This window comes from Narcine bancroftii, chromosome 3 (genome assembly GCF_036971445.1).
Source record: "Narcine bancroftii isolate sNarBan1 chromosome 3, sNarBan1.hap1, whole genome shotgun sequence".
In the NCBI taxonomy this organism is placed as follows: Eukaryota; Metazoa; Chordata; class Chondrichthyes; order Torpediniformes; family Narcinidae; genus Narcine; species Narcine bancroftii.
This window is the reverse complement of record NC_091471.1, coordinates 177,665,901-177,679,644: the sequence shown is the minus strand read 5'-3', so window position 1 is coordinate 177,679,644 and position 13,744 is coordinate 177,665,901. Positions and strand designations below refer to the sequence as shown.

Below are 13,744 nucleotides of genomic sequence, written 5' to 3'. Positions count from 1 at the left end.
AATGAAATTGGAAAAAATAATGGAGCAGTTTGAGGCATACTGCATACTTAAATGTAATGTGACGTTTGAGAGGTACAGATTTTTCTCGTGTCTAAAGAAAACAGAAGCAAGTATGAATCAGTATGTGAATTGAGAAACAGAAGAAAAACATGTGAATTTGGTGGACTGACTGATTGACTTCCTGATAAAATATAAATGGTATTCCATATAATAGTCTAAGGGAAAGATTGCTAAGAGAGCAAAATCTGGACCTGGAAAAATCCTTAGCACTCTGTAGGGCTACAGAAACTGTAAAAATGCAGGCAAAAGAGCTGTTCAATGAAACTACCTGCAACATGGATGCAGTGAGCAAGAGCAGACATAAACCATTTAACAAAAAGCATGCCAAAGTGGAAAGAGAGGTGTGGCCAGCAAACAAAAATGAAAGGTACAATTGAAAGCCACGTCATTGATGTGGTACACAACACCTACCAAAAAAGTGTCCAGCATATGGAAAAACATGCAATATGTGCAACAAAAGCAACCATTATGCCAGTAGCTGTAGGAACTAAGTTCAACAAAGCAAGGTTCATGGAGTAGATGAAAGGGAGATAGAGGAACTGAAAACAAGAAAGAAAACAGAGACTGGGTGTTGAGATTAAAAGAGAATGACATACACATTTCAGTTAAATTGGATACTGGAGCACAAATTAATGTAATATCAGAGACTGATTTTAAGAAGATTAGAGAATTACCCATTCTCTGGAAGAAGGTGCGTGTTCCCAAGATGTGGATTCCGATTTGGAAAGCCTTTCGATTTCAACAAAGGGAGCATGCAGGAAGATGACTCCATTGTTGGAAATGCAACAGGAAGCATTTCAACCTGAAGATATCGCTTTCCTTCGTGATTTTGTGAAAAAACAACGAGATGCGGGGGGAGACAAGCAGCGACCCCCTGAGGAAGTCGGGGTGCCGTCGCTGGGAGTCCAGACCCGCAGTAAAACTTTTAAAATGCCTTTTGTTGAGTTGCAGCAGGAGCTGCAGTTACCTGGTTCTGCCACTACGTCAGAGAAAGCAGGGCTGAGCTTTTCTGATTTACAGTGTATGCAATTAAATCCAGTCATTCAACCTCTAATGAATGAGATGGTTCAAATGAATGCTAGTATAAGTTCAGAATTGAATACAGTTAAAGCACGTGTGGATGCATCTTATGAAGAATTTAAAAAATTTCAGACTGCTTTTTTGGACTGTAAACAACAAGTGGCTTCTAACACAGAAAAAGTGTTGAAGGTTGAAAAATCAGTCATAGAATTGGGAGAACGCGAGAAGGAGTTAGAGAGGAAAATAGACTACTTGGAGAATCAAAGTAGAAGGAATAATGTGAAAATCTTTGGTTTGCTAGAAGGTTTAGAAGGACAACATCCTCTTCGTTTTTTTAAAGACTGGATCCCACAAGTATTAGGGCAAGAATTTGTTTCTGGAGGCTTGGTACTGGAAAGAGCACATAGAGCTTTAAGAAGAACACCCTTAGCTAGTCAACCACCGAGACCGGTAATAATGTGATATTTGAATTACTTTGACTAGCAGTGCAAAATGCGAGACATTGACAAATTCCGTTATTGATTCAGAATAGCAGAGTTTTTTAAAATCCTGATTTGAGTCAAGAGGTCATTCAGCGTTCACGTCGATTTAATCCAGTCAAAGTTTTGTGGTGCAAAGGTTATAAGTCTACTTTTCGCTACCCGGCAGTGTTGAAGGTGTTTTATGGTGACTTTCAATCTCAGTTTTTTGAGAATGATCGTGAAGCAATGATTTTTGCTGATTCATTGCCAGATACAAGAGGACAAAGACGTAGTCCACCATTGTCTCCTAAAGAAAAATCTGGTTGTTCTGGAAATGGAAGAAATGGTAGAAATGGGGAAAAACGGGATTGGAAAGAGTCCAACTTCTTCTGAAATGGGATCTTCGAGATTGGAATCTCTTGGATGATCTTTTTCTTACTCTTTTTTTTATTATATTATGATGTTATTCATTGTTTGGCTGGGGAGGGAGAGATTTGCTCTAAGTTCTTTACTAGACATCAGCCACTGGTGGGTGACCCACACACAATTTTTGTTTAGGGATTACTATCTTTTGGTAGGTTTTTTTGGGGGGGATTATCTTTTTTTTTCTTTTTTTTTCTTTTTTTTTCTTTTTTTTCTTTTTTTTTCTTTTCAATTTAGTTAGCTTTTAATTTGTGATTTTTTTTTCTCCTATTGGAGGGCCTATATACATTGATTTGAGTTTTCATATAAAGATATTATTGGTATTTAGTAATAATAGTAGATATGTCGAAGTTGAGGTTTGCTACTTTTAATGTTCGAGGTTTAAACAGTCCGATCAAGCGTAAGCAAGTCTTGGCGTATATTAAGAAAATGAAAATTGATGTTGCTTTTTTACAAGAAACACATTTGAATGTGAAGGAAAGTATGAAATTAAAGAGGGACTGGGTTGGGCATGTATATTCTTCTTCATTTAATTCTAGGGCTGAAGGCGTAGCAATTTTGATACATAAAAAGTTATCTTTTGAATTACAATCAATGGAGGAAAAGGCAGGATGTATTCTTAAATTGAATTGTAAGATTTTTAGTGAATTTTGGATTTTACATAATATTTATGCCCCAAATGCAGATGATGAAATATTTATTTCAGATGCATTTTTATGTTTGGGTCAGGCTAATGATAATATTTTAGTTGGTGGTGATTTTAATTGGTTTTGGAACCTTTATTGGATAAATCTCCGCCAGTTCCCACTTGCCAGATTTTGGAGCTTTCTGGATTTTAGATGACTGGATAAAGATTTGTGTACCTGTAATTGCATATTGCATAAATAAAACAGCTTTTCGGCACATACATTTCCTCAACCCTTTCATATTTGAGATTAAACTACTTTTGGTTCAGGACATCATCAAAACAAAGACAAAAATTACGAATTCCTTCCATTCAAATCAAATTCCACCAATAAGGGTGAGAACTGGGCTACATCAGACCATAAGATTCAGGAGCAGAATTAGGCCATTTGACCCATCAAGTGCTCCAACATTCAAGCCATGACTGATGGAATTTTCTTCTCAACCCTGCTCTCCTGCCTTCTCCCCATAACTTTTGATAGCCTGACTAATCAAGAACCTATCAAACTCCCCTTTAAATATTTCCAAAGACCCGAGCTCCACATCCCTCTGTGGCACTGATTCACCACAGATTCACTACCCTCTGGCTAAAGAAATTTCCCCTCATCTCTATTCTAAAAGGATGTCATTTTTTCCTGAGGCTGTGCCCTCTGGTCCTAGACTCTCTCATAAAGAAACATCTTTTCTTTTTCTTTGGAGAATTTTATTCATAAGTTTTGCAAAATACATACAAAACAATCTTACAAAAAAATTGAATCCCTACAACTCAGCCCCCCTCCCTGCCGTCAGAGCTGAAAAACAATTATATCGAGTATTTAATAGTTCCTGTTTGGTGCGCTAACCCTTTACATTACAAAAAAAAATTACTTTATATCTAAACCCATACATTTCAAATATAAAGTCCATATTTTAACAAAGGATAATTATTTCTCAAATTGTATTATCTTCTCTAAGTAAATACATGATTGTAGTTCATTGTGCCATCGTTGTATATTCAATTCAACATAATTCTTCCACACAACCGCAATACATTTTCTAGCTACCGCCATCCCTAATTGTATAAATGCAATATGAGATTTGTCCAATCGTAAACCCGTTGTTAATGTATTAGTGTAACCCATTAAACACACCAAATGATGACGTCGCAATTCCATCTTAAATTAAATCTTCTAAAGACTTAATAATTTTTTTCCCAAAAAGGTTCAACTTTTGTACATGCCCATACTGAATGTAAGAAAGTTCCTGTCTGTTCTCCACATCAAAAACACAAATCCGAAGAACTAAAACCATCTTTTTATAACTTTTCAGGAGTTAAATACAATTGATGCAAGAAATTATAATTAACCAAACTATAATCTCACATTAATTAATTTTGTAACACTATCAACACACATATTTAAACATTCCTCCAAAGATAATGTTAGAAATAAATCCTTCTCCCATTTGTCCTTCATTTTATATACATCAGCCTTAATAATCTTTTCCTGTAATAACGCATACATTGCGGAAATAAACCCTTTCTTTCCCTTTACAGCAATTAATGTCTCAAATTTAGTTTGACCAGGTAACACCAATTCTCTTCCAAAATTTTCCAACAATAAATCCCAAACCTGATAATAAGCAAATAAAGAATTTGGTGGTATCCCAAATTTCTCTCGAAGTCTAATAAAAGAAAGGAACATACCTGCTTCAAAACAATCTTCCACCAACTTCACACCTTTCATTTCCCAATCTTTCAGATAGGGGTTGTTAAGAGAAAAAGGAATTATTTTGTTCAGGAAATTAACGATGAATTTCGTACATTTTATCAGGATTTATATTCATCTGGGGGGGGATTCGATATTGAACAGATTAAATATTTTTTGGCTCATTTAAATTTACCTTTGTTAAATGAAAAAGATATTAAGGAATTAGACGGTCCATTTATTGATTTACTGATTTAGAGCTTAAGGAGGCATTGCAATCTATGGCTAGTGGGAAATCTCCAGGAGAAGATGGATTCACAATGGAGTTCTATAAAGAATTTTATGATTTGTTACTTCCTGTATATACAGAAGTGCCTAATCAAGTGACAGAAATTAGTTCATTTCCAGAGTCATTCTCAAGGGTTTTAATAAAAAGTCATTCCAAAGAAGGATAGAGATCCATTAAAAGTGGCTTCATTTAGACCAATATATTTATTGAATGCGGATTATAAGATTGTAGCGAACAGATTGGCTAATTTTCTACCAAAATTAGTACATGTGGATCAAGCAGGTTTTATTAAGAATAGATATTCAGCTGATAATATTACTAAATTGCTTACAATAATTAATGCTTCAAGACGGCAACTCAACCAACGATACTAGTGCTAGATGCGGAAAAAGCTTTTGAACGTGTTGAGTGATATTTTTTTATGTAAAGTGTTGGAAAGATTTAAATTTGGACCACTCTTTACAGGTTGGGTTAAGGCATTATGTACTAATCCTTCTCCTCAGGTGGTGATGAATGGACAGGTTTCACCTGCATTTAATTTGTTTAGATCAACTAGACAGGGCTGTCCATTGTCACCAGCATTATTTACATTAGTTATAGAACCAGTGGCTCAAGCGATAAGACAAGATATTAATATTAAGGGAATTAAAATAGGTGAAAAAGAGTATAAAATTAATTTGTCCACAGACAATGTGTTGATATATTTATATTATCCTACAAATTCTTTAGAACCAATACAAAATTTGTTGAATAGATATGGAGTGATTTCGGGTTATAAAGTTAACTGAGATAAAAGCAAAATATTATCAATATCGGATATAGATTATTCAGATTGTAAACAGCTTACGAAGTTTAGATGGTCTAATAAAATTAAGTATTTAGGAGTAATAGTAGATAAATAACATAAATAATAAAATCTTGTATAGTTTAAATTATGTACCATTATTAAATAAGATTAAATTTGACTTAAATAGGTGGAAAGATTTGCCTTTAACTTTGATTAGACAAGTAAATTGTATTAAAATGAATATATATCCTCGTATTCAATATCTTTTTCAGTCTACTCCATGTGCTATACCAAGGAATTTTTTTTAATAAAAAGGAATTAAACAAAGTAGTTAGTTTGTTTTTATGGAAATGTAAGTTGTCATGAGTTTCCCTGCAGAAGTTGACATGGAGGTATGATTTAGGTGGACTTCAATTACCACATTTTCAGAATTATTATGAAGCAGCACAATTAAAATTTATCAACAGGATGTTTGATATTGATCAACCTCCAGTATGGGCGAAGGTGGAGTTGGATCAGATCTCTGAGAATAAAATACATCAATTTATATGTAAATGGAATTCTTCTCTTTTGCAAAAGTATAAATTGCCAGTAGTGAGACATTTAATGGATATTTAGTATAAATGGAACCAGATTATAGCAACTAAAGATAAAAGAAAAATTATATCAGAACAGAAACATCTTTTCTAAATCCACTCTATCCAGCCAATCAATATTCAGTAAGTTTCAATGACAATCCCCTTCATCTTTCTAAACTCCAGCAAGTGCAGGATCAGAGCCATCAAAAGGCTCCTTATATGTTAACCCTCTTCTGTCGGTTGTTTAAGCACTTCTATATATACAGGAAGTAACAAATCATAAAATATAATTGGGATCATTTTCTGGATTCTCTCCAATGTCATCCCTTCTTTTGATATGTGACCCAAAACTGCTCCCAATACTCCAAATATGGGCTGTCCCATATCTTGTAAAGTCTCAGCATGACATCCTTGTTTTTATATCCTAGTGACCTAGTCCTCTCGAGATGTTTGCTACCATTATATTTGACTGAACTTGCAAGTTAATCTTCAGGGAATTCTGTATTCAGACTCCCAACTCCACTTTAGGATCCAACTCCCCATTTAGAAAATATTCAACTTCTTTATTTCTATTCCATCTGTATGCACCCAAAGAATTATAGGAAGAGGTCAACAGGTCAGGCAGCATCCAGGGCCAGGGATTGTCAGTTTGGAGTTGAAAAGGGCTTTAATTCAAAAGAGTGACAAACAATTTCTACCCTTGAATAATATTCGATTGGCTGAGTTCCTTGAGCATTTCATTGACTACTCAAAATTCCAGCATCTGCTGCTTTTGTCTTTTCCACTTGTATTGCTGTGATAGTACAGACCTATCATCAATGTATATAGTTACAGTATCTAGAGTGTAATGACTGTGCTTACAGCGATTGGCTGAGAGCTTTGCCACGCCTACTGTCTAGGTCTTAAAGGGTTGTGTCCCTAGCCAGGTCAGATCATTCCGGACTGGTCGGCCACCTGTGAGGAGCTCATGTCTTTTGCTAATAAAAGCCTTGGTTTGGATCAACAAGTCTTTGGTTCTTTCAAGGAGCTCTACAATTACCTACTTTGATATTTAAATTGCATTTACCCAATTTTGCAAAGGGAATATATAAACATTGAATTTGATTCCATCTTCTAAGTACAGTCACGTTAAAGCAGGTTTTCCACAAGTTCATCCCTTAAATATTCTGAATAATAAATATTAAAGGTTAAATGGTGCTGAACAAACACGGTACGTTCAAGAGCATGCTTCTGTCTGGCCTCATTTAGTCGTTGCACCAGAGTGCTGAATCACAGGACAAAGTTCGTGTTCAGCGTTAATCAGCCAAGAAATACATCTTTCAAGAGACGAGTGGGGCAAGAGGTACTGAACCTCAACTTCAGAATTCCTTTCCAATTTATTTTTAAAACCTCAATGCACCTGCTTGCACCAATGAGACAATGTATCAATTCTACTGTCCTACCTGCACGGTGTAAACCCAGCCAACGTCCATATGGCTGTGAGGAACAACAAACGCCTGAATGACATTCTTTCTCCCTGAGTGTGCGTCAAACTGCCCCGTCACCCCTGGAACGCAGAGACACAGCAGGGTTCCAAAAATTGTTACAGTCGCAATCTCTCGAACGCCTTTCATTGTTACAGCATTCCTTCCGCCTTTCTAGGGAACGAATACGGAAAGAGATTCTGGTCAATTAGTCCATGCAAAAAGTAACGCACTGGTGCCGGCTTATTTATCTTTCGACATAAACACGTAACGGATCCCTCCACTCCCTTCAAATATCATAACGGCAACTGGTATCCAAAGACGTTATCCCATCCAAGGCCTGAGCCTTCTGAGCAACCGAGAACGTAAGGCGTTTTCAGGCCAGTGTATGGACCCAGGGGGTTCACTGAACAATTATTAGTATGGCATTAGATGATCTTAATGCGCTGCTACGCAGCAATTAGCTTAGACGTTTAACCTAGTTTGATCTCCTCATGTCATCAAGGCTTTGCGTGTCCATGTGTGGACGCGCTCCACGCATTTCAATTAAAACACGAGTCTCCTTTCCTGTCAGACTTCAAACATTTTTACAACTGGGAAGGTGAAGCTGTGGACAGAATGTCTTGTCAAATAGATGGCAGGAAGTCTGGAGAAAAAAACCCACTAAAAATAACCTTAAACAGCTGTTCATTGGAGTTGGCAAGACCATGATACAGAGCAGAGGTGCATTCAGAACTTTCATAGGGATTGGAATTGAAATCAGGTGTTGGCAGTTCTTTCTGAAATGAAGAGGTCTGAGATTACACCCAAGTGATAATGTTAAATAAAATATGATTCACTGTTGTTAAAAAAAGTCGCTTCTCATCCTTTTGGCTAAGATTAAGTGTAGGTTATCTTACTGTGAGCTGATCACTGGATCTGTGAGAAGCTACAGCATCAAGAAGGAAAAGAGGAGGAAGACAATTGAGAGGACTGTTAGCGTGGAAGAGATCATCTGATGTGAGCTGGTCTGGTAACACAGGGGCAGATCCATGCTGATGGGAGGACAATTTAAGGCCCTTTCGAGCAGTAAGCCCACCTCCACAAGCCTCACAAGGACAGATGCAGCAGAAAACTCCTTGGGAGGACAAAGAATCTAGAACACCATCTGGGTGGCAGTGAAGGACCTTAGTGGAGGTTCCCATTTTCCTGGGACCTCTTCATCTGGAAGCTCTTGATGGAATGCTGTAAATTTGAGCTGAAAGACATCTACTGCTTCCAGGGAATCGTGGATAGCAGCCATTTTGATGTGACCCTCAAGACCACAGCAGATTGGCAGAGGATGGTCCAGGACTTCTAGGAGATCTGGGCATCTTGCTGTGGTGAGGCAATTTCTAATCCCATCATAATGGAGCTAATGCACCATGACACCCCACTCTGACTGATCAATGTGTATCTGTGTGGAGGGAGGGGCTGGGTGTCTTCCAGCAGCTCCGACCATTGCTGGAGTCATACAGGCCCTTCATTCCGGCTGGTGAATTCAACTACATCTTCCATGTGGTTGGATAATCTGGTGATGCTGGCAGATTTCTGGTGGAGACAGTAAAGTAAGCATAGCTATGTTACCAAGAAGGTAGATGAAGGAAAGGCTGTAGATGTTGTCTACGTGGACTTTAATAAGGCCTTCGACAAGGTCCCACATGGGAGGTTCGTTCAGAAGGGTTGTAAACTGGATTTGAAATTGGCTGAGTGGGAGAACGCAGAGAGTGGTGGTGGATGGTGGCTTCTCAGACTGGAGGCCTGTGACGAGTGGTGTTCCTCAGGGATCCATGTTGGGACCATTGTTGTTTGTTGTTAATATCAATGATCTGGATGATAATGTGGTAAACTGAATCAGCAAGTTTTCTGATGACACAAAGATAGGTGGTGTAGTGGACAGTGAGGAAGATTTTCCAAGCTTGCAGAGGGATCTGGACCAACTGGGAGAATGGGCCAGTAAATGGATGTTGGAGTTTAATGCAGACAAGTGTGAGGTATTGCATTTTGGAAGAGCAAATCAAGTAAGGACATACAATGTAAATGGTTGGGCACTGAGGAGTGCAGACAAGTAAAGAGACCTGGGGATATAGGTACGTTTTTCCTTGAAGGTGGCATTGCAGATGGACAGGGTTGTAAAGAAAGGTTTTGGCATCTTGGCTTTTATAAAAGTATTGAGTATAGGAATTGGGGTGTTATATTGACGTTATTTAAGACATTGGCAAGGCCAAATTTGGAATATTGTGTGCAGTTCTGGTCACCTAACTACAGGAAGGATATCAGTAAGATTAAAAAAGTGCAGAGAAGATTTACTAAGATGTTCCCAGGTCTTCAGGATTTGAGTTACAGGGAAAAATTAAACAAGTTAGGACTTTATTTCTTGGAGTGAAGAAGAATAAGGGGAAATTTGACAGATTTAGAAAATTGAGGGCTATTGTTTGATCTGAGTAGATCACCTGACACTGATACGGGAATCTGAGGATCATGGTAAATGGAATGAGTCCATTACTAATGGTTTTGCTAAGGGTACTTAAGAGAATATGATGACTATTCTGTCTCCCTCGTGATTTAATTAGACTTGTTTGGGCAGAGGGTGGACGGATATGGATTATATGTAGGCAAAAGAGATTCAGTTTAATTTGGCATTGTATTTGACATAGATATCATGGGCTGAAGGACCATTTCCTGTGCTGTACTGTGTTCTGTGTTCATGTCTGACCATTGCGAATATATTTTCTAATGTGCAACATCCTCTTTTCTGCTCTTTTTCTCTCATTAGTTGCAATATAGAAGGGAGCAACCAATAACTCCATTTATTGTGTTTAATATTGAAGCATTTGGTCTATAGCACTTCCCTTCTTGTTCCCTCCAACATTCAGTGATGTCCCACTTTGCTTCTGTCATGTCCAGAAGGTTTATTCCGCCAATCCTTTATTAAATCCTTCTTTCTCTCTCTCCTTCCCCCTACCCCCAACTTAATTGGCATTAGAAGGCAGAATCTGTTCGATTTTGATTAAAACTACCAGGGAGAAATTAATGTTTTTTAGCCATCATTTTTAATGGTTGCAGACTCTCTCAGCTACAACACACTACCTTTCTGAACATAAATTGACAATACAACTCTTTCTTGGTATCATTTGTGACTCGCAAATGTGCTAGAGAAACTTATCAGGTCACACAGCATCCATCGAAAGCAAAAGCTAGTCAGTGTTTCAGGCCTGAAGCCTTCTTCAGAAGTGCTGAAAATCAGGCAGATGCCCAAATTAAAATGTGTCAGGGGGTGTGAAGGGAAGGGGCATAGTCTCACAGGTGATAGATCGATATAGGTAGCAGTGCAAAGAGAAAGGAGTTGAGAATGTGGTGGGGAGAGGCAGGAGGCTGAGGGTTTATCCTCTGATAGGAGATGGAAGGGAAGAGGGTGGGGAACTGGAGGAAGCCCACTGACCCTTTCCCTCTTTCTGTGTCAGGAAGCAATCTCTCTTCACCCTCTACCCTATCCTCCTATCACCTCCAGGCTCCTTTCTCTCCTCCTCTTGGAAGGATAATATCCTATTATGCTTCCAAAACTATTGTAGGATGTCCTTTTTAAAATAGACATAAATGAAATTCAAAAACATATTTTAAAATGGTGAAATCAGACTTTAAATGGATACTATGCGATTAAGTCATGGTTGTTGAAAAATCTGTTTTTAGTTTATCATTTGAATCTGGATAGCTGCTTGACCCATATTTAAACTTTGACTGGCGGTGCTCAAGTAGATTTTGCAGATTTAGCATTCAGGAGCTGATCAAATATGGTATTATATGTGGATGATGCAACCAGTTTCTGTTTTTTCCCCATAGTAGCAATCTTCAGGATAACCCAGGGAGATGTATAGATATAGATATAAATAGACCCCGTGGAAGCTGCGAGACCAGCTGAGTTCCTCCAGCATTTCTGTATGTTTTTACAACAATCACAGCATCTGCATATTTCCATGTTTCCCGGAGTAAGAATGTGCCCATTGGAGATCCCGGGCAAGAGATCTCTGAATGCTCTGTAACCATGAAGAATTCCCTTCATAGAAACATATAAAAATAGGTGCAGGAGTAGGCCATTTGGCCCTTCAAGCCTACACTGCCATTCAATATGATCATGGCTGACCAGTACCCGGTTCCTGCCTTCTCCTCATACCCCTTGATCCCCTTAGCCACAAGAGGCAAATCTAACCTACTCTTAAATATTGACAAGGAATCGGCCTCTACTACTTCCTATGACAAAGAATTCCACAGATCCACCACCCTCTGAGAGAAGAATTTTTTTCCTCATCTCAGTCCTAAAAAACTTGCCTCTTATCCTTTAACTGTGACCCCCGGTTCTGGTTTTTTCCCAGCATTGGAAACAATCTACATGTGTCTAGTCTGTCTAAACCAGGGGTGTCAAACTCAAATTCACGGAGGGCCAAAATTAAAAACTTGGACTAAGTCGAGGGCCGAACTAAATATTTATTGAAAATTTTCAACAACATCTGCATGTTTTCTCTTCTTTCAACATATGTAATGTTAAACTTTAGGATATAACTTTAGGAGGATAATGTTACAGGTCAGGAGTAGGTAGCTCAAGTTCACCCTTTGCTTGACCTGAGGGAAACATATTTGGTCCCTGTGGAGATGTAGTCAGCATTCACAGGCTGTGTCCATTTTGACTCAGCATTTCCTGCTCACTCCTCAGGCTCTAGGCCTCTATTCACCCTCGACCCACCATCCCTCTACCTGACCAGTCCTTTACCCAACCTCTACTCACCACTCACTCCACTCGCTCTGCCTCTACCCACCCCATCCTATACACGCCCTTCTACTGCCTCTCCCCTCAACCTGTTCCTCCCTCTACCCATCTCTCACCCTCTAATCACCCCTCCCCTACTCACCCTGCCCCTCCCCTTTTACCTCTTCCCTATCCACCCCTCCTTCTACTCATCCCTCCCTCTAACTGCCCCTCGCACCACCATAACTTCCCCTGCCCATTACTGCTCACCTACACCCTCTGCCCACCCCTGCTTACCCACCCACTCAGGCCCAGCGCGCTGCCGATCAGCCTTTGCGGAACAGCGGGGGCCGTGCGCAGCCTGCCATGTCCATCACGCCGACAGGAAATCATAGGTGCTCGCCAATCCACCACACCGCTCGACAGGTGGGAGAAGTGACTAGTTGTGCGGGGTGCCTTCCAACTGGCTTGCAGACTGATGACATCGACAGACTTCTCGTGTTACAATTTTGTTTTCCCCGTTCTCAAAGTTTGCACGGTCAACCTGCAACACTCTTGCTCCCTCCGCGTCCCGTGGATCTGATGCCCGGGTGTTGTTAGGATTCCCAGCAGAAGGTTTGTGGAACTTTACCATTCTGGATTCCTTTTTGAGAATATTCTGGCCATCTTTTAAGGGGGGTGGTTTTAGGGGGGAGGGGATAGTTAGGGGGTGGGGAAGGATGTGCAATGAAGGGGGAGGATGGTGGGGGTGACATTACCAAAAAACAGCATCGGCTCTCGCTGCAGGGCGGGCCACCTTTAATACATTTTTGAAATGATCTTGCAGGCCAAATATAATTATATCGCGGGCCAGAGTTTGACATGTGTGGTCTAAACCCTTAAGAATTTTATATGTTTCTACAAGATCTCCCCTCAATCTTCTAAATTCCAGAGAATACAAGCCTAGTCTATCCAACCTTTCTTCGTATGCAAGAACTTCCATCCCTGGTATTAGTCAAGTGAATCTTCTCTGCACACCCTCCATGGTGAGGATGTTCTTCTTCAGATAAGACCAAAACTGCCCACAGTACTCCTGATGTGATCTCATCAAGGCCCTGTACAGCTGTAGCAGGATCTCTGTACTCCTGTACTCAAATCCTCTTGCTGTGAATGCCAACATAGCATTCGCCTTCCTCACCACCTGCTGCATCTGCACGTCCACTTTCAATGACTGGTGCACAGCAACACCCAAGTCTCTCCCCTTTTCCTAAACAGATACAATTTAGATAATAGTTCTCTTTCCTGTTCTTACCTCCAAAGTGGATAACTTCGCATTTATCCACATTATATTGCATCTGCCACATCTTGGCCCACTCGCCTAACTTGTCCAAATCACTCTGCACCCTCCTAGCATTCTCAACACAGCCAACCCTGCTACCCAACTTCGTGTCATCTTTCTTTTCATGCCACTGCTCGGTCTGATAACCATCATTCCTCCTGCAGATCAAAGAGTCATCAAGGAAGATTGATTGATTCTCCCTTTCTCTCAGTTTGAA

General features: G+C 39.5%; 1 protein-coding gene across 4 annotated transcripts in view; it reads right to left on the bottom strand.

The window, feature by feature from the left end:
* Positions 1 to 7,836, bottom strand: part of man2b2 (mannosidase, alpha, class 2B, member 2) — a 115,532-nt gene extending 107,696 nt beyond the window's left edge. For 2 of the 4 annotated variants that reach the window (XR_011353945.1, XM_069925962.1), the window contains exon 1: positions 7,430 to 7,833. Coding sequence is in view for 2 of the 4 variants with exons in the window: in XM_069925962.1 (XP_069782063.1) it covers positions 7,430 to 7,600 (171 nt within the window). In the remaining 2 variants the exon portion in view is untranslated. Of the gene's footprint in view, positions 1 to 7,429 lie in introns of all 4 variants that reach the window. The other 2 variants (XR_011353946.1, XM_069925966.1) reach the window with 2 other exon arrangements.
* Between the last annotated feature and the right edge of the window lie 5,908 nt (positions 7,837 to 13,744).